Source organism: Scatophagus argus, chromosome 16 (genome assembly GCF_020382885.2).
Source record: "Scatophagus argus isolate fScaArg1 chromosome 16, fScaArg1.pri, whole genome shotgun sequence".
Lineage (NCBI taxonomy): Eukaryota > Metazoa > Chordata > Actinopteri > Scatophagidae > Scatophagus > Scatophagus argus.
In genome coordinates, this window is record NC_058508.1 from 5,230,887 (window position 1) to 5,256,630 (window position 25,744).

At 41.4% G+C, this 25,744-nt stretch overlaps 4 protein-coding genes across 7 annotated transcripts; 1 reads left to right on the forward strand and 3 right to left on the reverse strand.

Annotated features, from left to right (window-relative positions):
* The first annotated feature begins 23 nt into the window (after positions 1 to 23).
* On the forward strand, positions 24 to 2,158 carry swsap1 (SWIM-type zinc finger 7 associated protein 1). Its single transcript, XM_046416648.1, has 2 exons — positions 24 to 497; positions 1,008 to 2,158. Exons 1-2 carry the CDS (start codon positions 228 to 230, stop codon positions 1,575 to 1,577), a joined length of 840 nt encoding a protein of 279 aa, XP_046272604.1. The 5' UTR covers positions 24 to 227; the 3' UTR covers positions 1,578 to 2,158.
* Positions 1,915 to 8,007, reverse strand: epor (erythropoietin receptor). 2 transcript variants are annotated; one of them, XM_046416647.1, is made up of 9 exons: positions 7,898 to 8,007; positions 7,111 to 7,226; positions 6,790 to 6,925; positions 6,266 to 6,432; positions 5,531 to 5,682; positions 5,240 to 5,396; positions 4,982 to 5,069; positions 4,764 to 4,851; positions 1,915 to 4,507 (listed from the first exon to the last, which is right to left on the reverse strand). In XM_046416647.1, exons 2-9 carry the CDS (start codon positions 7,211 to 7,213, stop codon positions 3,767 to 3,769), a joined length of 1,632 nt encoding a protein of 543 aa, XP_046272603.1. In that variant the 5' UTR covers positions 7,214 to 7,226; positions 7,898 to 8,007; the 3' UTR covers positions 1,915 to 3,766. The 2 variants fall into 2 exon arrangements, with proteins under 2 accessions (XP_046272603.1, XP_046272602.1); XM_046416646.1 differs by lacking the exon at positions 7,898 to 8,007 and having other exon boundaries at positions 7,111 to 7,839.
* A 522-nt stretch (positions 8,008 to 8,529) lies between these two features.
* Positions 8,530 to 20,754, reverse strand: rab3db (RAB3D, member RAS oncogene family, b). The gene is made up of 5 exons (XM_046416650.1): positions 20,410 to 20,754; positions 17,072 to 17,308; positions 12,298 to 12,416; positions 11,963 to 12,087; positions 8,530 to 11,802 (listed from the first exon to the last, which is right to left on the reverse strand). The coding sequence occupies exons 2-5, from the start codon at positions 17,306 to 17,308 to the stop codon at positions 11,615 to 11,617; spliced, it is 669 nt and encodes a 222-aa protein (XP_046272606.1). The 5' UTR covers positions 20,410 to 20,754; the 3' UTR covers positions 8,530 to 11,614.
* Positions 20,755 to 23,369: 2,615 nt separating this feature from the next.
* tmem205 (transmembrane protein 205) lies at positions 23,370 to 25,744 on the reverse strand. Of its 3 annotated transcripts, none has more exons than XM_046416652.1 (4): positions 25,595 to 25,744; positions 24,695 to 24,803; positions 24,453 to 24,616; positions 23,370 to 24,340 (listed from the first exon to the last, which is right to left on the reverse strand). In XM_046416652.1, the coding sequence occupies exons 2-4, from the start codon at positions 24,792 to 24,794 to the stop codon at positions 24,038 to 24,040; spliced, it is 567 nt and encodes a 188-aa protein (XP_046272608.1). In that variant the 5' UTR covers positions 24,795 to 24,803; positions 25,595 to 25,744; the 3' UTR covers positions 23,370 to 24,037. The 3 variants fall into 3 exon arrangements, with proteins under 3 accessions (XP_046272608.1, XP_046272607.1, XP_046272609.1); XM_046416651.1 differs by having other exon boundaries at positions 25,585 to 25,739; XM_046416653.1 differs by lacking the exon at positions 25,595 to 25,744 and adding an exon at positions 25,431 to 25,504.

Consider the following 25,744-nt stretch of genomic DNA (forward strand, 5'->3'; position numbering starts at 1 on the left):
ACATGGGTTCATATCTGTCAAAATACAGAGACAAATGATCACTGTGCACAGAACCGCAGAACCGAGAACCGCAGCGGAACGGTTCAGCAAACAAAGTGTTTTTCACACGGACCGCAGCAGCAAGAACACCAACGTGCAACTTGTAAACAGACGCGGGAAGCTTCAGCGTGAACGTCATTATCGGAGGATATATTTAGAGAAAAGTGCGTGGTATTGTATTGTAGGTCATGACGGACATTTTAACTCTTGTGTTTAGGACTTTTATGTCACAAACAGATGTAAGGAAGGAGATTGGAGTCAGTCCTCCATCACGGACAGCATCCAGCACGCTGATTGTCGGAGATCACAGTATCAGCCACTCTGTGCTTCTGCTGACGGCTGTGACAGCTGCCTCAGAGATGGGGATGAAAGTAATGTTCTTCACCCAAACAAAAATTCAAAAGCTTCCAGTGTCTCTGCAGAAATGTGTTCCCAGCCTGAACCCGGAGAGTTTAAAGGTAGCGATCACTTTAATCTCAGACTGTGTGTGTGATGCAGTTTAAGTTGCATATTATGAAGGGCTTACATGTTGTCATTTTTCATTCGGAGTTATTTACTAATGCTTTAAACTTTATATAACAATAAACCATTTTTGAGATCAACGTGTGGTTTTCCAGTTTATGAAAACCCTCTGGCTGGTTATCCTCCTCCAGCAGCTTGAGCTGAAGGAAATTCGAACCACAGTGGATTTATTTAACTTTTCATTAGCATGTACAGCTGAAGACTTGAACCCAAAAGTTAATCTTATTAATGGTCAGCAAATTATTTACTAATAAATAATTAAGTCATTAGTTTCAACCTTATAAAAAGAGTGTCTTATGATAAAGTGATATTTATTTTTTTCTTGAAATATATCTCATTAATTAAGTGTTAAGGGTTGCACATATTTAACCATGTTTCTAACTATGACTCATTCAGCTTGTGTCTGCCAGTTTAATTTCCTCTTGTCTTCTGCCTCTTCTTTAAAGAAAATCAAGTTTTCCTATCCCAGGACAGTGGAAGAGCTGCTGTTGCAGGTGGCCAGCCTTCACGAGTCCACCAACACGTCTCCCACACCTCCCTCACTCATCATAGTTGACAGGCTAGAGGGCTACCTGTGTGGTTCTGGTGGTGGCAGCCACAGTGGATATCACCTAGATGAGCAGTCCCGCACTGCACATCTGTCCGCGCTGCTGTGCGACAGTGCTGCCTTTCTGACACATCTGCTGGAACAGCGCTCGTCTAGCTCGGCCCCCTGCCGTCTCATCGCGTCTTTCCAGTCAGAAGTGGACACTGGAGACGCTGCTGGGGAGACATCCGCCACTGATCCAATCCTCGATGTTCTTGATCGCTATTTCCAGGTACGCTGTACTCTGGACCGAGACAGGAGCTATCAAGCTGCAGCAGCTGGGCTTCAGGAGATGTGGCACATTTACCTTTCTGGGAGAGGCATGACTGAGGCCTCCAGCGCCAAAGACTGTGAGGACAGGACAGGTGAAGCCAAAGAGTGGCAGCTGTTAATTTTTCCTGATGGTTTAATGGAGTTTAAGTTGGTTTGAAAATGTCTGCATCAAAGACTGGGGGATATAAATTTAAGCAGTAATTTATTATCAGTGGTGATGAGATGCACTGCAGTGTAACAGGCCTTAGCAACTGTTGCACTTTATCTTGTAAGAGGAGCAGATTATTACTTCATTAGCAAAGGGATTTGTGTTGATGTTTTCAGCCTCTTCATCTGTTTAAGAGAGCAGTGGTTGCCTTAGCTTTGACTCGTCTCTTCTGGTCCAATGTCATGAGATAAAAATGTTCACCAAATCTTGCTGCCTTGTCAGTGATACGTGATGCCACCCGCTCACTGGTCATCATTTCAGATATCAGTTAACAGGGCCACAGTGGTTGTAGATGTACAAGATTTATTGACTTGAATAATATGACAAAAACTAGAAAAATAGGGATAAAATCTTACACAAAATTACACAGACATTGAATGAACATTATGAACATTATTGAACAGTGGTTTCCAACATTTTTGGTACAAGACTTCGAAGGGAAGTCTACCTGTGATCCCTCACAAACGAAAAAAAAGAAGAAAAGGGTGAGGAAAACTGTACATTCAAATAAACAAATATTTTATATAGCATATTGAAGTCTTGTCTTTTTTTCTCACAGTTTTATGTTTTAACACTTTGAGGAGCAGTGATGGAATGTAACTAAGTATATTTACCCAATTACTATACTTATTTTTATGTACTTATAGTAAATAGTAAAGTAGTATTTTTTTATATATATATATAGGATTTCAATGTTGTCATTCTTTCTACTTCTCACTATATTCTGCACTTTACTTTGCTCTATATATTTTTAAACCTTAGATACTAGGTACTTTGCAGATTTAGATTAATACAAAATGCAAATGAACTAATAAATTCTGTTTTACTGCCATTGATTGAACTACCCAGCAGCATATTATTAGGGAATTAAAATGAGCTGCTCATTAAAGTTATTCACATTGATCATCACATCACTAATCACTAATAATGAAAATCCAGTATATATGATTCTGAAATGGGTGTACTTTTATACTGTAGTATTGCTTGTTTTACTTCCTCCACCTCTGCTGAGGGGTCCTGTCCCTCAGGTTAGGAACCACAGATTTACAACACTGTAGCTATCAACATGTGTGAGACTTTGGAATCAAGTAGCTGATATCAAAGTATTTTACGGATGAGAAAAAAATAGAAAATACTTAAATAAACAATAGCATTATCAGTGCAGAAAATTATACTGAATGTTTTTGAAAATTAAAAATAGCAACAAAATATAACTTCTAATGGGAAAACTTGTACTAAAATGCCTCACCTGTAGATATTCACCATTTAAGTGTGACAAATGTCAAGATCCTCTCCTAAACATAGCTTACATAATAGGAAAAAACCCAAATATATGTAATACAACTGGTATAAAAGAATAATATTTTGCTTTTGTCATCTTTTGATAAATCATCAACTGCTTGAGTGTGGAACTTTAAACATTTTGTTTCCTTTTTGTGTCACATTCTCCTCTATATTTTATTCAAATATACATCTATGTCAACAATGCATTAAAATTCTTAAAGAGTTTAAAAAAAGTTACAAGATATGTTTCCTAAGACACAAAAGCAAGCAATACAAATATGCAGTTTGATTTCAAAACAGCAATGAATGTAAGATTTTAGTGAAAATGTCAAGGTTTAGACATACATGCTCTGCCCTTTACATGGCTGCAGTGACTAAATAAACAACTTAGAGATGTACTAACAACTACAGTATCTAATAGCCATTCTGTCATTTTGGCTCAAAATAAAGTATGAGAGAGTACACTTAGCTCAAATATGAATAAATCACTATGGAAAGACTCTGGAACTTGAAACTTGAGTAAAATATCCTAAAATCTGATCTACAGGATACTTACAGATAAGCAAGCAGACCTTTGTAGTGAAAATCAGTATTTGGTATAAACCACAGCTGCCACGTCCATGTAATGATACTATCCTGTACAGATCAGAGATGATCTGGATTAAGTAGAAAAGATAAGACCAAGTGGCATTTCTGTGCCCATAGCTCACACTATGGTATCTGTCAGCTCCCCAACACTGTGTATGCCTTTCTTAACAGTTAAAGAGAGACTCTTTGGGTCAATAACCAAACACTCTTCATTGAACCTGCTTCAAGGCTTTGTCCATGTCCAGCCTGTCCAGCTTAGTTTCCTCTCAGCCATCATCATGGACAGGGTGCTGCCTTGACAGGAAGGGTCTTCTATGAGCAGGGATCTCATTCTTGTATTCATTGGCATAGATAGCCACTTTTCCAATGTCATCTACTCTGCTCATGGGGCTGTAATCCATAGAGACCCCAGAGTCTGCTGCTGCCATGTAGGTGTACCCAGGGCCTTTGGGCATCCAGACATGGTTTGGGTACTCAAAACTGGACTGTGACGAAAGGCGACCCGACCCAGAGCTCTGCTGCACAGATCCCAGGTCAGAGTGAGACTCACTCAACACTTGCTTTCTCGAGGCAAAAAGCACCTCAAGGGGTAAGGTTTCCTCGAGAATATCATCTAGGTGTTCGTCTCTGTGGCGGCTGTTGGCACTGAGGGTGACATAGGCATCCTGAGACTCCAGCAAAGAGGACTGAGAGCAGGGGATGGGGTTCTGGTGAAGCGCTCGTAAGCGGTCCATCAGCCAGTGGTCATGTGGTGTGGCTCTCCATCCTTCTGTAAGAACTGAATCACCCCTTTCCAATGGCTCTCTCTTGTCCAGCCCTTCCTTTACATGCTTGTTTTCCTTTCTGCCGGTGGTCAAAGCTCTAGAGGCCTTGGGTGGCAGAGGCGGTGAAGGCAGTGAGGGGCAAAGGCTGAGCTCTGATAGGATTTCCAGAGGAGAAGGGCATTCTTCTGTGCTAACAAAAGCCGGTGTTAACCATAAGCCCCCGTTGGTGTGCCCCAACCACTCCTGCACAAAAACACAAAAAAGAAACAGGAAAACTTTGTAAAAGAAATGTCTGGCTTTGACTTAATTTTCTGAAAAGAAAGAATCCTGACTTTTCCCGTGACACCATGAGGGTGACTTCTGTGCTTTGTAGGAGAAGGTTTTGCACAGATTGGTCACAGATGCTGAAGGAAACCTTGCAGTCTTTATGAAACACACAAGGACCAGACAAAATGTGAGTTTGTGATGAGCTGAGATGTGTCTTGTATCTTGTTCTTACCTGGAAGTTCCCACCATAAACAGTAAAAAGGCCTTGGAACTTGCTGTCTGGCGTTGGAATACTTGGCCAAATTTTCTTCACAAGAAAACTGAAAAGAGCAGGAAATTAAACAAATAAAATGTTGTCTTTTTGTATTAATCAGTATTGTGAAATTCTGACAGTGGCAACCAAATTATTGTGTGGCTAGTTAATAAACTATCTGTTCCTGGTTGACTGACCTGCGATGGGACAGGAGCACAGTGAGAGACAGCCCAACCAGGAAGATAGAGATAATAAGAGCCAGGGAAACAATGATGAGGTCAAGTTCTGGAAGACACAGAATGATCAAGAACAATGAGAACAAAATAAGAAAAAGAAATAAAAACAGTGCGTATCAGATGTTTGCATGTGCTGTAAAAATGTGGGACTACATATTCCCTTGCAAGACATACTTTACGCTGCTAGACTGTATACTGCACATGTGAATGAATACTCACCGGCAGGCGGTGTTTCCATGAACACTGGGTCACTCCAGGCACTCCAATAGCCACTGTAACTAATCCCATCCAGCTTCACACGAACTTGCACCTTATATTTTTTACCTGGCTGCAGGCCTCTCAGGATCAACTCTGAGCTGGCTCGTGCCACCTCGACCTGCAAAACAGTCCACAACCCATCAAGACAGATCCAAATGTTCACCTACCATTTAAGAGTCCCGCTGCTTAAAGCGTTATCCTTCCACTAGCTTATCAGTGCGGTCATGCAGAACCTTAAAATAACCGTCATACCTGCCCCACGTGGCTGTCCGCTGTACTGCAGCTGACCTCGTACATCATGCTGTCATCCATGTATTTGAGAGGCGGCGGCACCCAGCTGACGTTCAGCTGGCCTTGCTGGTCTGTTCTGCTCACTGTCACATTAGCCGGGGGGTCCAGAAGAACTGCAGCACAGATAGAAAGGAGGCAGCTTGTTAGGAAGAATTTTGAAGGAAGTCAGGAAAAGACTCTGTCGCACCCTGAAATGCCACTCCAGTAACTTTACACACCCTGATGTCACAAGCGTGTTTGTGTGCACAAGTTTCTATTGATTACAGCATTATTTAAACTTAAAGTAGCACATTTTGGCTATTTAGCAGGAGTGGAAACAAGCTGTTAACACAAAACTGACACGTTATCATCTTTTAAGTCAATATGGCAAACAAACAGCTTCCCTTTTACACATCCAGCAGCTATAACATGTTAGCACTCACGCTGGGCAGGCAGTGTACAGTTAGCGTTTAGAGCTTTTTATTTTGGCAAAACTCTGTTTTGGCAGAAAAGAGGCAACTGTAATGTGAGCTGTGAGACTGAACAAAAACGTTAAAAAGAGTGAAAGTTGCGAGTCCCAAACACCTAAATAGTAAACTGAAAGATGTTATATTGTATTATATATTGGGAATTTAAGAGGCAATAGATGGACTCTTCTAACTGTACTCTTCAGTAGAACATTGAGATAGTGGCAGAGTTCCCAGCAACATAACTTACAAACAAGCTCGATAAGAAGGCTCCGATTGTGGATCTGTATTCCCTCTCGATGAATTTGTATGTCCATTTGGACAAACAATTGGGTTTTGTTGAGATGGCAGGCAAACAACCTCTTCCCGTCCACCACAGGGAGGGCTCTCAATGGGCACCTGCTGCTGTTTTCATTTCTGCTCAGGACAGAGAAAGACAGAAACAATGCGGGTTCAAAGAGAATTTCAAGTTCCTTGAATGAGAATACTACGAAATCTGAGAGCACTTTGCAGAATTGTACAATTTTGTTTGTGAAGTGATATACTGACCTTTCATTAAATAACAGCTTCCTAAAACGTTTTTAGGAAGCTTAAATGACTTATTCACTAACCCTGGTTTATGAACCCTGATATAGTTTCATTTGTAGTTGCAAGAGAAAAAGGAAAGACAGATTAAAAACTGAATGTCAACTTCAAACAACTGCATATTGACCATATTGTACAATACAAATTTTACTGTTACACTGTCCTATGGGCCTAGTCAAGGTGACTCACTGATAGGAGTATGTGAAGGAGTACTGATCCAAAGAGCCGGCCCTCTCCTCATCTTCCTCCCAGAAGCACGTGAAGTCTTTCCTACCTTCCGCAAAGCACTTGGGGTTTTCCGGCTCTTCTTTCAGCATCATAGCCACTGAGGAGAACAGCAGTGTGAGAGCAGCCAAAACGAAATAAATAACGTGGTGCACACAACAAATTATTTGAGATTATTTTCGGATCTACCCAACATTTCCATTTGTTTTACTTACTTCAAACTTACAAAAACTTTTTAACTTTTTTTTTACTTTTAAGTAACAGTAGGCCACGATTGTGTCTTACCTTTTTTGTCGAAACCTCGTGCGCCCCGGACGGTGGAAGGTGTTCGCATGGCGCAGAATATCACGTAAAGTGCCAACAGTCGCCTTAGGTGATCACATTTCATCCTTCTGTCTTCTCTGTGAACAGAAACACTTTGGCCTTCTGTTGTCCGCGTGCATAACTGGAGAACAAACTGCATCAAACGCGCCTGCTGCAGCTCTCGTCGGGGGAGGTTTGTGTTTTTTGTTTAGATACCTTGGATAGCGCAACGCGCCTACGCGCCTGCTTGTGCCCGATAAGGTGTGTAGAATCGAGCTGTTTACTTTATGTCAAAGGCAGTGAACGAGAGGTGGGGCAAGTGCAGTCTTACAAAACTTTCTTTACTCTCTCGTTGATGGGCGGGAATCACGCGCTCATTGGTGTTTACACTTCTGCTGCTGTGAGTGAGGAAGTGATGGTTGGACTTGGGCCGTGCGTAAAAGCGAAACGATACAAACGATAGATAGATGGATAGATGGATAGATAGATAGATAGATAGATAGATATAGTGCCACTCTGCACGGGAAGGGAAAGACGAAGAATGAAAATCATAAATAAAATAAAATAACCAAATAATGATTTGATTATTATATCTTGGCCACCTGTCTCGTGGGTGAGTTGCAGCTCAGAGCCAGGAGTTCAAACTGAGCCCCTGGCTGGGCCCGGGCCACTAGAATCCCTGCATGTGCCCGAGTAACGTAAAACCACAGAGTACTCACACACCTAAGAAGCAGACCTAAACGGTTTCTTATCTGCTCGCTGCACTCACATGTTTTCTTCGCTCGACCAGCATTATCAGAGCTGCAGACGCCTCTGTTTCTTCACCCATGATAAGTAGCCCCAGGGGGCGTGGCAGCCCATCCCCGTCAGTTTAAATGCAATCAAACTTTTCTTTTTTTTTTACATCACGTGAACGGGGAGAGGACAACCTGTTCCCAGTGAAATGCGCACTGATGTAAAGAAAAATTGCTTTGCGGTCACGTGACGACTCTCAGCAACAGATGAGCGCATCTTTGAACTCGCTTTGTTAAACTCAGGTCCACATCAGCCAGTTTAGTGAAAATGAAACTGCAGATAAGTTTGAAGGTATTAGGAGGCCCTGCAAAGGGAAGGTGACTGTGTCTTACTGACCACGATGGCAGGAAGAGGAGGATGAGGAAATCTGTATTGTTGTGGAGGACAATGGCAGAGTGTGGTTTCTCTGCTTCTTCAGATAAAACGTGGGGGGGGGGACAGCCCTGGTCTTATGTTTTGGGGTTAAGAGGTAGGATGCATGGTCATAAATTACTCGTCAGATGCTGCTGTCACCACAAACACGCCCCAGTCGTGTTGTAAGACTGGACACCTTGTGACTGATTTGTAAAAGGAACCAAAGACAATGATGGATAATTATCTCTCCCCTTTTTGTAATGAATATATTCTTTATTTTCATATACACATTTCAACACACTCAATTTATTCTTGTTTATAAGATGCATTATTTTTTTTTTTTGCAAGGCTTCCATCCAACACATTCAGAGCCTAAAATAAAAGGGTTCCAGTGATCAGATCTTCTTTCTTTCAGAAAGCAAACAATCAGTAACGCAAGACATAAAAACAGATTGTTAACACAGAAAAGAAAAGAGCTCCCCCCAGTCTAACAGCTCTGGATGCTACACACTTGTTTGTACAAAAGCATCAACAGTTTTTCATCAAGGAGAGGTGGGGAGGAAGTGGTTAAAATTCAATACCAGTGGACAGTTCAGCACAACTGTGCCTATGGTGCGAGTTTAGCACATTCAACGCGTATTCAAGCGGCAGCCACTACTGCAAGCTCCTTTAGTGAAACTACCTCAGATATTATACCTCTGCATTCCATTTAAATACACCGCAAACCTGCGCAGTGCACTGTACGCAAATGCTGTAATACAAACGTAGTGTTATGAGTCAGTGACCAAGCACACAGCCTCCTTATGTTAAACCCCAACATTAGATGATAGTATCAGCTATCTGATAATCTCTACCACTATCATGCAGCACACACTGGCAGGAGAAATAACTGACCACGGGCTTATACAATAGCAGGGAGCGAGCTATCCACCAGCTGCGACCAAACCTCTGTGCTGTGCAGAACGACGACGAGCTTTGGCATGGCAACGTGAGGCTGCTCTCATGCTTCAGAGGTTATGGGTAATAGTATCTGTCAGCCATTAGTCAGCACGTGGATGGTGATGGTGAAATGGCACTGTATATAAAAACTAACAGAAAATAATAACCAAAAAATGTCTTCTTTATTATTTTTTTTCCATTCCTGCTTTATGAATCAGGATGGTTTTCAGCAGGGGGAGGTTGTCTGTTCTGAAATACCAAAGTAGTAGAAAGGAATTAAAAAAGCTTTTTAATGTTCATCAAGAAGAAAGGAGATATAACCCCATTTTGTTTACTTCACTGACAGGACGAGATATTACAGTAATGGGATATAAAGTGACACGGGTTCTTTTAAATAACATTCTGCACCAGACAGTTGCTGTTTTAATAGTGACAACAGCACAGTTAAAGCCTATACTTCGCTTTCTCAGAGATCAGTGTTCTTCCCTTTCTGAGTACACACGCACACACGCTGCGCTGCCCCACAAAACAGTCATTATGTCAGTAACAAAACAACAGGAAAAGAAAAATAATCAAGCACTTTGTAAATACTCGGTTATTAAGCATAGTAGGTTTGCCATGCCAACTGTTCTGCCATGCTGCAGTTGGGGGAGCAGTGTGTCCATGTGTGTGTTATATGTGTCATGATGAATAATGTGTGCGTGAATGAAAGCGTTGAAGAAAGAGCAACACAAAGGGGTGAGCGAGGACATGCAACAAGGCAGGTCACGTGACCAATACAAGTGTGAGACGACTTCCTCGTGGAAGAGGCTCAACATGTAGCAGCAGCACAGCCGTCCAGCCGTCTCTGCATCAGTGCTTAAGAAACGGCCTCTGAGAAGCACTGAGGGATGCAGAGGGATGCACAAGACTGCTGCATCAAGATTCAGCTGAAGATAAGGTTCATTATGACATTCTGTTGGGAGGTTTTTTGTTTGTTTTTGTTTTGACATTTTGATCTGTGTTTCAGTGTCATAATAAGTGATGGATGAGACACAGACCTCAGAATCTCACCACAGAGAAATCATCCATGTTCAGGAAGGCATTACCAAAGAAAGTGTGTTTATTTTCCCGACGGCACTTCATTTGGCTGCGCTTTACTGATATGTGTCCATATTTAAAGAAATCTAGGGACAACAGACATTCTGACTGTGTTCAACATTCGATGGAAAATGACTGAAGATGGGGAAGACTGACACCATTCTTATATCTGCACAGTAAATATGATGTTACTACAAGAAGTCAGCTTGTCTCAACTTCGGGGGTGAAAGCTAACCTAGCCCTGTCCAAAGTCAACTGAATTCTAGTCCTATCATTTATCATTGGTTTATGTGTCTTTGTGCTAAGCTAAGCTATCTGGCTTCTGGCTGTAGATTCATGTGTAGCATATGGATATAAGCATGGCACCAATTATGTAATCAAACTCTTCAGAAGAAAGCAAATAAGCGTATTTGACCACACTATTCCTTTATGCCTTGAAACGCTCAGCATGTTTTGTTTGAGAAAGACACACAACAGATTCATCCTTCTCTCCTTCAATCAGTCAGGAGCATGAAGCTTCCCAGACTAGACTGGACAAGAACACTCTGAACTGTCATCTATTCATCCACTGAAAATCACTTTCTGAATAAAAATGAGGCGAAAAACAAATCATGATAAACAAAGACATGACTCATTTTGTTTCTACAGTACAATATGTTTTAAGTGGCTTCTCAAGAAAGACAATCAGATCTTATGTATGCCTCCCGACAGTAACTTATCTTAAGACCTGTAGTCTGCATTTGGGAGGCTAACTGTTATCATCTTTGTAAAACTAAGCCAACTTTAACGTAGTATTCAGTAAACTACACAGCGAACCATACCACATGTACAATATGAATCTCAAATAAAAGAATGAATGTCTACAGTACGAGCCATTTACAGACACTATTTGGCATCACTAGCTTCTAGCTCTCTGCACACATTTTTGGCTCAGAAATGGAAGCTGCTGAACAAATGTCTCAGACAGTACATTTAAAATGCTAAAGGGGCAGCAGTGATAAAGGTGGTTAATGTGATGGGTGGAGGGAGGACAGAGCTGACTGAGTGAGCCTCTTTAAGGGCAAAGACAGAAACAAAGGTCTGGAGAGGAGAGGGGTCTGACAGAACTGATGAAGATAATTTCAGCTGGTTGTCCATTGGTTCGTGCTGCGCTGTGTGGACAAAGCAGAGATGGGCGGTGATAGAGCAACAAGAGGGCAAGAGGCGCGGTGCTTTCCATGGTTGAGGCACAGAGAAGGAGTTGGTCTTAATGTTATGAGTGTGAGTGTGAGTGTGTGTGTGCGTGTGTGTTGGGAGACTTGGTAAGAAGGCAGGTGGTTTAGCAAGCACAGCCCCCCTGGCTCTCTGCAGACGAGTCTTTAAGGCCCTGGTTCCCGTGGTTGGACATGAGGTTGATGTCCCCCTCCATGCTCTCGTTCATCTTCTCACAGATGACGTCCACCAGACGCTCAAACACCTGCTTCACATTGATGTTGTCCTTAGCACTGGCCTCAAAGAACTGGAAACCTGAGGGGGAACAGAATGTGATGTCATTTCACTGACTATGAACAAATACTTTAGATACATGCATGTTAAAACACACAAATACCGTACATGTATACCGCACCGCATATGTATCCAAGGTATCTGCAGAAGATAAGAAGGTACAAGTATTACAAGTTTTTACCAAGCTCCTCTGCCAATCGCTGGCCATCCTCAGTGGGTACGAGCCTGTCATCCTCCAGGTCACACTTGTTACCAACCAGGATCACCTGAGCGTTGTCCCATGAGTAGGTCTTAATCTGCGTCGCCCTGTAGGACAGACATAAAGTGGACAGATACAGCCAGTTAAACACCAAACAATTCATGAAAAGAACAGGTTGCTTGATTTCACATCTCACACTTCAAGACATTTGAGCAAAAGTGCTTTCAAAGTGACCACATGGTTCACACAAAACACAAACACACAATCTCTTGGTGTTAGTATGAACAGACCAAACTGTTTAGAAATGTCCAACTCACCAGTCCTGAACTGCGTTGAAAGAGTCCTGGTTTGTGATGTCATACATGAGCAAGAAGCCCATGGCTCCTCTGTAGTAGGCCGTGGTAATAGTGCGGTAGCGTTCTTGCCCTGCTGTGTCCTGCATTAACACACACACACATACACACACACACATCAAGATATCTCAAGATCTATCTCTACAGAGCTCAAGACCTTTAAAAAAAACAACAGAAAATCCTTAATTCCTCTGCCAGTATTCACTACATGATTTGAAACCACAAGGGGGCAGAATTATCCAAACTATGGACTTGGAGAAACCATTGCTGCACCACTGATATGTTAAAAGTTGCTGCCTCAGCATATATGGGGAGTGGATCTATTATATTTATATTTTTCATTGTATAGATAGGTTAATTTGAATTTGAACTGAATGTTAACTACAGTGGATATTGGTACAGTAATCTTTCCCTACAAACGAATTGTCAAGACTACTGGTTTGGTTAAGTTTGCATTCACGCCACAGCTCATAGTTGTAGGAGCTGGATGTTTCAACTCCTGTTTTACCTTTTAAGCTACCTATTAATAGTTAGGCAAAAGTAATGAATAAACAGTTGAAATGTCAAGGACTATTTCAACTTTTTATTCATTTTACATAACTGTTTGAACCGTTTAGCCATATGTTTACAATTGTGTTTAGACTTCTCCGCCTGCTTGAGTACTATTTGAGATACTTTCATTCACAACATGTGGTGCTAAAGCATTATGTGGATATACTTTTTACTGAATCATAATTTATGCTTTTCAAATAGTGGCATGTACAGTCTTTCTATGTAGGATTTACGGGGCACATGCAGGACTGGCCCTGGTTTGCCATCACTGCCGTAGATAATCAACTTAGTAACGCTGGGCTGGTAAGCTATTAATTTTCTCTCAAACTGACACTGATTGGCATTACAGTTACTCGTTCATGATGAGAAGCTCAAGTAAAGTGTGAAGTAATTCAAGCTATTACGGGTATTTTTAAATTAAATTCAAGTTAGGTTTAATTCGTGCGGATCCTGTGTACTGGGAAATAGAAGACCAAGGTCAGACTGCACTCACGCCACAATCATTCCTAATCAAACCCGGACTTCTGGCTTGCAACATTCACCAGCCAGCAAGAATAAACATACAGATAAAAGAAATGTGAGCATCATAGTGACAGAGGAGGTTTGGCCATTGTGCACCGTTTATCCCAGCCATGGTGAGTTTATCAGAGGCATCTCCTAATTAAATGGAGGTCGTGTGTGATGTCACAGTCGACAGCTAAAAATAGTTTGGTGGATGCTCAAAGCAAAAAGATCAAACAGGTAGACTGAGTTAGCAGAGCGACTTCCCTCTACTCTCATGGTTACTTGGTAACCCTACTTAGTAGTCCTTCATTTGCATCGGGGGCCTATGTGTGTGTTTTTCTGTGTTTGTCTGATGTCTGTGACAGTAACAAGGAGGAGGAGAAGGGGGTTTGGGTTGTCCAGGTAACCTGAGGCCATTGAGGGTTATGAATGTTCCATTACAGTCTGAGCTGCTCCGGGTGGTCAGCCTAAATGATCCTTCTCACTTTACAAAGTGGGCAAGACAGAGGGAAGCCTGCTGCATAAATCCTTCTATCAGAGACAGCAGACAGGGAGAGAAAAAACACTGCTTACTCATGCTATATTCTTTTATTGTCTCCAATGCCACAGTCAGAGTCTGCTTGCTTTCAGAGGTTATTTTTGTTTCAGTAAAGTGTGAAATATTCCAGGTCCATCTTTATCTCATCCACGCAGAGATGAACAAATATTTGGCAACATAATGGGACGTCTAACCAAACAGACAGTCTCCAGGGTTGCCATAATCAACTCCAGCCAGTAAACAAAAGCTGCTCCCTCATGTGTATACGTAAGATGACAGATACGGAGAGGTTTAAATCAGGCCTCTGACATCGCTGGGACCCTGATCTTTAAACATGCGTCACTTGCGTTTCTATTAGTGACACACACAGGATATCATCCCCTGGGATACCACACAGCAACCATGTGTTCACCCTAGGTGTGCAAAAGGTGTGCGCGTTTGTTCAAAGCCCAGAAACATCTTTCCATGACACAAAAAGGAAGGATATAAACAATATGTGTACACAATGTGAACACATTGTACATGAGTGCTTGAGCTCTGCCTATTACTGCGCAAGGGCCATGTGGTATGTTATCAGACCAGCCTGTTTCCATGATACACAAAGGGAGGCTAGCAGCTGGCAGAGTGGGATCATCAGTAATATTCCGTGTCTGAGCCTGACACCTGGTGAAATCTCGTACAGATGGTTTCCAATGGGAGCGAACATGAATTTAACAACCAAGAACTTTGACAGAGTTGATTATTAATGCCATGTGAGAGAGGAATTGTATTGAGACATGCCTACTGGTCCCACGCCCTTTAAATACACTGCTACACCAGCGCCGTAGTATGTCTTCATTATGTGTCCGTCAGATGTTGATAGGGAACTTCCTCTGCTTCCTGAGCTTAGGAAATACCAGGTTTCTTTGTGATTCAACAGCACCATCAGTAGTCAGGCCAGCCACACACAATATACCCACCATGTCAAAACACACCTAATCACACTATTACCCAACGCACATTAAAGAGTCATTATGGTTAATTCTTTCTCCTTCCCCCTCAGCTGTTAGAATATCATACACCACTAACACTGCATGTCACTTTACTGAGACACATGTTTGGTGAGGTAAGTGAGTGTGTATTTTGGTGTGGGCTCCTGCTGCTGCTGATTCATCTTGGTCACCGTTTGTGTATCATACAGAGGCTCACACATTATTGGTTCAAATGAATCATCCATTTGAACAGCCTTAACAACGTATATCAGTGGGATTTGCAGTGTACTGTGAGGAATGTACAGACAGAGGAGAAAAATTAAGGATACACCTTACAGTAAAATGTACAAGCCCTGCAATGACTACTGGAGTTACATGTTTAATTGAAACTAAGGTGTTGATCTGGCTCGATCTTGCTATTTCAGGCTACGCCCTCCTGCCCACCCTCACTTTCCAGTCTTAAGGTTACACTAACTAAAGAGCAGACACTCAGATGTCCTGACTTTTTGTCCCTTGTTTGGATCAAACTCCTAAAAAGTTCATAATTCACCTCAATCGTGTTTTTGTTGCACTCTCCTTCGAGTCCGTTAACCATCACAAGGATTTCTAAAAGTTACTTCCGCTAAAAGTGCTTTTTTTGGCACTCACGGCTAACACTGTTACAGAGACAGACCTTTTCCTTTCAGAGTAAAATCCTTTTTGCTAACTCAGAAACACAGGACGATTCGCTCTTCAGCAACCTCAGCCTGTGAGTGGCAAAAAGGATTTGGTCCACCTTTGCTGGATGTAACTTTCACTTTGGGAGTTGCCACGTAGAACTACACTGCAGCAGCTGAAGGGATCTACTGGACCAGGTCCAAAACTATTGGCAAGTATGAATCATTTACACGCCCAAATATGTAAATATGGGGCCTGGGTTTAAAAATACTGTAATTCTTCTTTAAGAACGCTAGAGGATTGATTAAACTAAAATTAAAATTGGTTGAGTCTGAACAACAATTGTTCAAACTCTAATTAAGATTAACCTTACTTGCGTAGCTCCCTTTTAAATTTTGAGTCACAGTAACTGTTGCTGAGGTGTCGCTCAAAAAGCCACAAACCCATCAAATGTGGCAATGACAAATGACATCACAACATGTGTTAACACTATTGATAAACTGAATTAGCAAAGAGGAACAGTCAGACACATCAACACGAACTGCAACGCACACAAAAAGCTTAACGACAACACAGACTGCAACTTCATAACTGGCTGAATCAACACCCGAAGGTCTCAACAATATGGAAACATAATGAGCTGCAGCTTGGTAGTCATAGCAGGCCTACTGTACCGTTTCATGGGGTATTTCACTTGCAGTGTATTATCACCATACTTGCCTCACAACATATTGTAGCTGATTCTACAAGAGAAGAAAAAATCTTACCGTGGCAACTAAAAACTGCACAAGCAAATTATCTAAGTTCACAACCATTAATATAAACTGGGTATGATCAATATTTTTACATTAACAGCAGATCAAATTACTGTGTGTAGTATGAGGGGTGTCATTTGTGTTGACAAGCACACAGAACTGTCACCACTTCTGACCCCAAATGGCTTATAATTTGCAGTTGCTTGCAGATTTAATGAAAGGTAAAATACCTCCAGATCTGAGATAAGACAGTCTGTCACTGTCTCTCAACCTTGACCTCCTACTGAGTTTTGTATCGTCAATTAAAAGTATGGAAACAGGAAAACTGTTTTCCCGAGGTGGATTCAGCTCCTTTATAATTATGTAAACACTTCAGTGAAGTTATCAGATAAGAGTATGGAACTAAGAATGTGTATGAAAACCATGAGGAAGTCATGCTTTTTGCACTCGCACAATTAACAAGCTAAACTTGCACCAGGGCTAAACCCACAATTCTTGACAAACCTGGTTTTTAAGTCTTTTAAGTCTTTTGGTGAGCCTTCTGTCTCCAAGTTGCCTAAAAGACACATCTTGGTGCCTGCAAGCTTACCATTTGGGCTAAATTTGCTTAATCAACCTGTTTTTAGTTACATTTAAAGCAAGAAAATCTGAGACTGGAGCACTCACTTTAATTAAGAATAACAGATTTATATGTGTGTGTAATAATGCAATGTAATACCACAAATAAGATCCACAATGTGTTGCATCTTTACTCCACTCACCCAAATCTGCAGCTTGATTCTCTTGTCATTGCGAAAGACAGTCTTGACCTTAAAGTCGATGCCCACAGTGCTGACAAAGGCTGAGGTGAAGGAGTCGTCTGCGTAGCGGAACAGGAAGGAAGTTTTGCCCACGCTGCTGTTGCCAATGATCAGCAGCTTGAACATGTAGTCAAAGTTCTGGTCAGCCGCATCCTTCTGGGAGGGCTGCTGCTGGAGCCGAGAGTCATTTGATGCCATCTAGAGACGAAGGCAAAGGAGAAACCAACATGAGTAATGAACCTAACATACAACATCTGCTGCCATGACTGCAATCAGTCTCTGAACTTGGCTGTTTACAAGGAGGCAATTTAAGATTATTTTAATCATTGTTTTAAAATATATCACTCAAGCAACCCAAGGTGCTCAAGGAGCTTTAAACCACATTTCATGGTCTCCACCACTGAATACAATAGGTTTCAGTGAGTCACCATGTGAACTCAGTGTAGCACCTCAGTCTGCTGAAATATATCAAGTATATAGTATATGACAGGTGGAGAAAGGTCAAGGAGGAGGATTTAGCAGCTAAAGAGACAAATATTTCCCTCAGGAGTTGGTGGAGACCAAAAACAGAGATACAATGAATACTGGACTTGAAAATCCTGATGATGATGATGATAATGATGTATATGACAGCTATATGCATTAAATAAACAACTGTTTGCCAACAAGTTCACCATATCAACTTAAAAGATATCTCATTGCTGTGTTAACAGTTTGTTCCTGCTGTTAATTATCTTTTGATGCATGTAAGCTTGTAAGTGACATAACCTAATTCAGCCTGCAGTATCTTTGATCTATAGCAGGTGTTGAAGACACTAAGAAAGTATGGCAATATGCTAAAGGGGAGAAGGGGGAGGGGGGAAGACAACTAACAAGCAGAACAAGTCATAATGTAAAGTATTTGAAAGTATTTGAAGTTGAGTGCTTTATGAGGAATGAAATGCTTTCAACACATTTGTCAGGCATAAAAGATTCACACAATGCATTTTGGAGTGTAAAACTGAAGGTAAACAAATCTCATTTGTTTACAAGAAAACTCCACAGTGCATCTTTAGTCCCACCTCATTGATTACTGTTTCCTGTTTTTATTGGACTGATCAGCTGCACTGGAATATAACAGAGGTTACAAAGTGTACTTGTTATTGATCTGCTACTGAATCAAAGTTTGGCCAGATGTTAGTGAAACCCATCTGTGATCAATGTGATGTTATAACTCCATTAAAAAGCTTTGTAATCAATATGAAAACCATAACAGTGAGATAAAGTTTAGAATGATGACCACTCCAGCCTATAAATTCTGGGAAGCAATACCATCTGTCCATCTGCCTCGTTGTAACCATTCATCTCAGCGTAATCTCTCCTGAGGGCAGGTGTGAGATTACCTGCCATTAAGGCCTTTAGTGTCAGTCATTCAAACAGTGGGAGGAGGGAGGCCATGTGTATCCCTCCAAACACACACACACAGAGCTGATCAATCAGTGTGGCTCAGCCCTGCCTCTCTCTGCTGAGACTCGTCTCCGTGGAGACCCGACTGGGACTCAGCTGCCAGCAAGACCCATTAGTGGTCAAAGCAGCCAGTTCCCTCGGCTTTTAACTGGGCAGATGGAGGTTTCCAGAGCAGGATACAGATATCTATCACACTTCACAACGGGAAGGAGGAGAAGCTCAATACTAAAAAATTAGAGAAGCCTGGCAACATCATTTACTGTGCGCAATCTCATGATAATCACAGTGAAAGGTGTGCGGGTATACGCGCACACAGCTGTGTTTCTAAAAGAACTAATTCAGAGTAGAACTGAGTGCAGTACACAAGGAAACTCCACTCACCTCATTACTCATGAATTATTTAATATGCGCAACAAGAAAATGTTTTGTTGCTGTCTTATGAAATCACCATAAGCCCGAGACTTACTGAAAGCCACGCAATGTTGAAACATTTAAAATGTTATTAACCGACTTATAGTTCAAGTAAATGAAAAGTCTTAATTGTTTCGTATTCTGTTGAGTAGTACTGCATGAAGCAGGCTTTCTACACAGACAGTACCACCTGTGCAATCTTGTGTGCTGGTTAAAAATAATGCAATATTCTTTCACAACTTTACTTCACTGCTGTGTCTAAAGCTTAGGTACACAATCTATGAACACAGTCCCTTCAGACCAAAGAGGGTTCTCTGGGTGTTACATAAAAAGCCTGTGTTAATCTCTCCAGACACTGGCTGTGAAATCCTGATTCATATGAAGCCTGTGCTTTGTAAGGATCCCCAAGGAGTTTGTTGGATACTTACAGCTCCCATAGCATGAATACCACCCACTCAAAAAATGATACCATTTTCTTCTTTCAACTTTTCCATCAGCTCAGCTTAAGCCTGAGGTAAAACCAGTCACATGTCTGTCATGTTGACTGTGCAGCTCAAAATGTCTTTAGGCAAATCACTAAGCTCATACAGTCTGTAAAGATATTCCTTGAACGATGTTCTCTTCACATAAAGTACATGATTTACATTGTGTCTTGTCGTGGGCGGTGTAGTTTAATTGGTGGGTATCAACTGAATATTTAAATAAATTGTAAGAAACACACAACACCAGTTCAAAGAAATACGACTAACTGCGATTATAAAGGCCTCTTGATTCACATAAAAATGTTTGGGAGTAAGCAGTAAGACAATGTAGAGCAACAATGCACAGCAAGGACAGCATAACCAGGTCCTACTGAGCAGCTGTGAGGACTTTGTTAAGGGGCCACACATCAGCACCTGCAATAATATCAGGACAGTCATCTCTGAGAGAACAGACATCCTCCATGTACTGAGGATAGTCATTTCCTGAGCTGCAGCATGGAGGAGAATGGCAGCTCCTTTATGGCACAGTGAGAGAAGCATTATCTCCTGCAAAATAAATAAAAGGCCACTGCGGTGAATGGGGCCATATGATGGTGCAGCCAGGTGCCTCAGCTGGCACTGTTTGCTGAGCCAGGAGCCAGCAGCGTGTCTGACCCGCAGAAAATGACCGGTATTGATTAGCTGGCAGCTGTCACATCAGTTGTTTCATTAGGGACAAAGACTGAAATGCAAACACTGATGGGCGATAAAGGCTAGGACACGGGTTTTATTCCAAACATCCTTAGCATATGCAACAATAGCGTAGCAAACAAAAACAAAATGAGAAAAACCCTAACATTAGCTATCGTAAACCTGTTAACGTACATAAAATCAAACATGTAACTTTACCCTGAGTTAAGGATTCAGACAAGAAGGAAGGCAGGAAAAACTCGCCGGTCGCATCAACTTAAACAAACTTACCTTCTTGCGGAAGAAAGCAAATGTTCAACTCGGTTCTGCTCTCTGTCAGTAATAACGCTGCCGTCGTCCGTCCGGCGCTGAGATGCCGGCTAAAGTCGCCTTCGAAAGTAGAGCAACACCTGAAATATCCTATTTGTGCTCCAGCAAACAGCACCAGCAGTCGAGTCTGCTTTCCTTCCTTTTTCAGACTCCTATTTTTTTTTTTTCAGCCCCGTTTCTTCAGACTTCAGCGGCTCCCGGATCTCGTTTGAGTGTTGAACGCTAGCTGGAACTCCCTCCCTCTCCGTCACGGAGTTACTGCGGATACCGAAGCTGCCGCCCTTGAGCTGTGCCAGCGTGCACAGCTCGAGAGGAGGGCTGGTCTCAGAGTGTGCGCACTACACTAAGGCACACACACCCTACAGCAGCACAACGAGTTTTATTAAGTCTCCCAGCATCCTGAACACACCACAAGTGTATCAAATAGTTTGCAAGAGTTATATTTCTTCTACACAAATTTTATTATTACTCTGGTGTTTTGTTTGAAAAGTATAGTTATTAGACATGTTCCTTGGTGGTTCCTTGGTGACTTTATTACATATTAGATATTTTTTCACTTCACTTGTATCATTCTTTTAGTGTTCCTATCAGCAGGGAAGGATTAACCTCCCAGGAGACCTCTGGGTAAAAATGCGTTATGGCCTCCTTTTCAGCCCCTATTCCCCCCCCTTGTCCTTTTATGTTTAAAGGAAAAGTTCATCACTGTAGTAAATACGGTCATTTTACTTTGTTCTAGAGAGTTACATAAGAAACTAATAACATTCTCACTCTCTGTAGCAACAGCTATTATGAAACAACTTCCAGTGGCTATTAGCCTAGCTTAGCATAAAGATTAGAAATGGAAAAACAGCAAACAGAAAGACAGCCGGGTTCTGTCCAAAGGCAACAAATCTGCCTAACAGCACCCCTAAAGTTCACTGATTAACATGTTATATCTCGCTTGTTTAATCCATACAATTAAGGTAGTGTAAAAATGACACATTGTGATTTTACAAAGAGTGATGTGCCAGACAAGCGTATTTCTTGACAGGTTGAACTAAATTACAAAATTGTCTCTGCTGTTTGACTGGGTGAAAGAAAGGTAAGAGGAAATCAGGACAAGACTCACAACATGTTAGTGTACACATTAAACAAGTGATATAATAAGTTTTAGAGTCCTGTCTGATGGATTTTCAACAGCCTGAAGGTAGCTCTTTACCCCCATGTCCAGTCACTGGGCTAACCTGGCAAACCCACTGCTACACGAGTAGGCCTCACAGGCCTACTGGAAATATCAATCATTTGATATAGCCTGACTCTGAGTAAGGATGCAATTTATTGTGTTTTCCACAGTGTCAAACTAATTCTTTATTACCCATCAAATCAACACACAAACCAACACAAATCAGTTAAATAGCCACAAAATAATTGCCACAGAGTGAACTGAGGTAACTGCATCCTTCAGGATCATGGACCAAGGACATCTTGCTATCAGTTAAATTTATTAAGTCAAATTAATCTGCTAAGTCGGTTTTTATCATAACAAAAATCCCTTGCCTCATGTCACCTTACATAAAATGAAGTGGTTGCCCATATACAGTTTTAAAATGTTATGGAAAAAGACAGAGTTGGTATCGGATCTGATTCACTGAGTTTAGGTGGGCTGGTATCAGGACAGAAAAAGTCCAGTAGGTGCATCCCATAGTGTATTCCTCACCTTTACAGTATTCCTATAAAAAGTTAGGACTTTGAATCGATCAGACAAATACAAATTAGGTCTACATTTCTACATTAAAGATGACTGAATAAAACACCTTGAGACTTCCAGACTCATAATTAATTTAACACACTATAATACTGCAGGGCTGCTCTGCAGTATTACTGGAGCTCCAAATAATGGTCCCTGAACTAGCAGCAGCCTATGTTCAGAGTGCTGCAGTGATTCTTTCTCGTACATAAAAAGCACACAAATTCATTTCCTTGTGTGGGTCAAAAATGAAGAAAGATGGTCAAACTAGTCTGGGACAAGTTCTCAGCACTTCTTGTTGCGTCTCTACTTCCTCGTGTTTTTACTTTCCACACCCATTCTGCACACTCATGTCAGTAATTTGCTGATCCAAAGAACTTACACATTGCTATACAGGCCACCTCCAAAAACCTATTGAGGAAATAAAAAATTCACTTGAGATCACTCTCCAAGGACGCTATTGCGAAATGAGGAGATAAGCCTCTTCTTTGGTTAAACAGGTTTTATTTCCTGGTGCTACTGCAGAGAGCAACTTGACAGCCATGGGACGGCCTGAGAGATTCACGTGTGGTTGATATCCTTCCTCAAGACACTCGGGCTTACTTCTTTGTGCTTTTCTAAGCTGATAACAAGGCGTGTTAATGCAATGTCTGCAAGATAAAACAGTGTGCAGCATTAATTCTTCCACACTGTATTTTTGTTAACTAGAATGCAAGAAAATTTAAACTCGTCTCATTAAATGATCACTGAATTTCTGATCAGAGACGGAGAAGTCATCTTAAAAAGGGCAAGATAAATTGCATTTGGGAAAACATCATCCTTTTACTTTCAGTCCATTTCTTTTCATATTGAAATGACTCCATTATAATCCATTAGCACTGATATTGTAGCTGGAACAGGGACAGTGCATCTCTCATCCTGTAGCTGGCAGGCAAAGCAGTGGTCTCTGCATTCAAGGCTGGTCCTCTCAAAACCTCATGTGCGTCACTGGTAATTAAATTAAAACCTTCCCCTTCCAAATCCAGGCACTGTTTGCTGTGTCTGGGTTCACTCATCAGTTTGAATCCATTAAACAACAGCATCTTTCCAAAGCAATCCAATAAAACAAGTGTTTGGTTTTAGGGGTCATGAGGACACATTGAAAAAGCAGACCTGCAGTCTCAAATTTAAAGAAAAAATAGGGTGCACACGTAAGAATATTAGCAGCACACTCTTTAATTTCACACTGAAAGTATTAATTCAACAGTTTAGCGAAAATTAAATATAAATTTCCATTAAAATATCTGGAAACACATGACTTTCCACATGAAATGCGGTATCTGTGCTTGTTGCTGCAAAGTTTACCTTTGCTTTGATTCCAAACAGCACCCCCTGTTGGGGATGCAAGCAAATTGTCTACACAGCACATAATACTTGTTGATTACATTTTACTGTGTTTTTAAAATAAATTCTTAAGAGGGGGTATTGTAATGAGCTACATAATAAAATATTAAAATATATATAGAAGCAAAAATTCATCCTATTATTTGAGATAGTATTAATTAACTACTGATTAACAGACTGAAAAGTGCTTAACTACCTGACAAAAGTGAACACCAATGGACAATTAAGGGCAACTAAGGCATCCCCCTTTATAAGAACACTTGGTACAGCTGGCACAGTTTAAAAACAATACAATATTTTATATAAGTACATTTACACTGTGTGATTTTTTTTAATTTGTGGGTATATTTAACACCAAGTCCATACAGACCAACCTTGTTGACTCACACATTATTTTTCCATATTATACAAAATGCTGTGATGACAGCAGAAATCAACAGTGAAATAATATAAAGACTGAAAACTGAAGCCTGCTCTTCTCTAAATCGTAGATAAATTCATAGCTGTGTAGATCAAATTAATTGTAGTGCACATGAACCCTATCAGGTTGCAGAGACTGGACAAGCCGTGGTAGCGGCCAAATGTGCTCCTGTAGGCTTTGTACTTGGGGTCCTGCTCTTTGAGCTTAGCATAAGCTTCCTTCTGGCTACCCAGGCCAATCTGGTCCCCCAGGCCATGCTCCTTCTCCACCTCCCTCATCTGAAACATCAATTCAGTGGCTGATGGGCCAAACCACTGGGCGTTCAGACTTGCCATGATCAGCGCAGAGAAGTACAGACCCATCTGCAAGACCAAAAGAGATAACTTACTGGAAAACACCACGGTGTTGATTTACTGGCAAATATTGTGATTAAACTAAGCACTTAAAACTGCATGTACATGTGTGATGTTTCACCTGCACGCTTTCGTGCCAGTCGAGCAGCTCTCTGGGGTGGTACACAGCATATACAGCCAGGCTGACAACACTGCTACCCATCAGACAGTAGAAGTATAGAGGAAAGAGTTTACTCTGCACCAGGCCAAAGGTGTGTCGAGTTACCTGCCGAACCAATGCAAAACCTGCAGGCACAGACGTCAAGATCAGAAACAGGAATGCATATATTGCAGCCATGACTCTTTTCCTTGTGCACCTTATACCTGCTATGAAGGTGACCCAGACCTGCATGCCCCAGGAGAAAGATAGCACCATAAGGTGAATCACTTTGACCAAGTCCGTGGGCTCCCCCTCTGTTGCCATCGTGTCCCTCTGCAAAATACATACATTATATTATGCACAGTCAGCCTATGTTAACTGTTGTATTTTGTTAATATTTTGCTTCTTTCTTATTGGGGTCCCATAAACACCACTGCTGGACCCTAGTACAACCCAATATGTTGAAGTTGAGTGTCAACCACTCCCACCACTCTTCACCAAATTGTTATTACCAATTGAGAAAATATTTTGTGTTGCAAATGTTAACACGAGCATGAGTAAATATATATTCTTAGTTATCTGGGAGGCATAGTGCATTGTAGAAAGCACTGGCACCAATAATCATTGATAGAGAGCACAAAAATTTTGTTTTAGAAGTTGACGCTCTGTGACTTCAAACTTAAGTCATATTACATGTTTGTTTTTGAGACAGTAAAGATGGCCTGCTATCAGATCACTGTGATTAAAAGCCTGGGACACAGAGATTAAGGGTCTCCTGTAACTTTTCAGCCTGCTGCTCCACACTGATAAGTCTCCAGAAGGAGATAACTGCAGAAAGAGCGGAAAAAATACATTCCAGAATTTACTTAAAATTATAATCTACATAAACATCCACCAACAAGGCAACAGGCAACAACAAGGCGACGACAAATGTAAATGGATGAAATAAAAGAGCCTGACCTCTGTCCACACCAGCTAACTCCAGCACTGCTCCCAGCTTGGAACTGACAAGCTAACCATCTTTAGCCTCTGAGCTAAGTGAGAGTTTTGTATCACGCTATTTGCTTCATTTTGAATATCACAAGTACAATATTCACTGATACGGTACACATACCTGCACTTACCGTGCTTTTCTCTTGCTGTTGGTAAGTAGGAATTCAAAATGCTTAATATTATTGACATCAGTATGGTCCAACGTTCATTCGAGCTACTTCCTCTGTGATAGTATTATATAAACAAGCCCCGCCTCTCGCGAAGAGACGGACCAATAGGAT

What these genes read in the sequence shown, in the direction of transcription:
- swsap1 (XM_046416648.1), top strand. Translation starts at nt 228, where the DNA reads ATGACGGACATTTTAACTCTTGTGTTTAGGACTTTTATGTCACAAACA. An exon ending in TGAACCCGGAGAGTTTAAAG is followed by an intron (nt 498 to 1,007) that starts GTAGCGATCACT and finishes TCTTCTTTAAAG; the next exon opens with AAAATCAAGTTTTCCTATCC.
- epor (XM_046416646.1), bottom strand. Translation starts at nt 7,288, where the DNA reads ATGCAGTTTGTTCTCCAGTTATGCACGCGGACAACAGAAGGCCAAAGT. An exon ending in CCTTCTTATCGAGCTTGTTT is followed by an intron (nt 5,683 to 6,265) that starts GTAAGTTATGTT and finishes TCTGTGCTGCAG; the next exon opens with TTCTTCTGGACCCCCCGGCT. An exon ending in TTTATGGTGGGAACTTCCAG is followed by an intron (nt 4,508 to 4,763) that starts GTAAGAACAAGA and finishes GTTTTTGTGCAG; the next exon opens with GAGTGGTTGGGGCACACCAA.
- rab3db (XM_046416650.1), bottom strand. Translation starts at nt 17,308, where the DNA reads ATGGCATCAAATGACTCTCGGCTCCAGCAGCAGCCCTCCCAGAAGGAT. An exon ending in GAATCAAGCTGCAGATTTGG is followed by an intron (nt 12,417 to 17,071) that starts GTGAGTGGAGTA and finishes GTGTTAATGCAG; the next exon opens with GACACAGCAGGGCAAGAACG. An exon ending in GCGATTGGCAGAGGAGCTTG is followed by an intron (nt 11,803 to 11,962) that starts GTAAAAACTTGT and finishes GTTCCCCCTCAG; the next exon opens with GTTTCCAGTTCTTTGAGGCC.
- tmem205 (XM_046416652.1), bottom strand. Translation starts at nt 24,794, where the DNA reads ATGGCAACAGAGGGGGAGCCCACGGACTTGGTCAAAGTGATTCACCTT. An exon ending in CTGGGTCACCTTCATAGCAG is followed by an intron (nt 24,617 to 24,694) that starts GTATAAGGTGCA and finishes CTGTGCCTGCAG; the next exon opens with GTTTTGCATTGGTTCGGCAG. An exon ending in ACTGGCACGAAAGCGTGCAG is followed by an intron (nt 24,341 to 24,452) that starts GTGAAACATCAC and finishes TTGGTCTTGCAG; the next exon opens with ATGGGTCTGTACTTCTCTGC.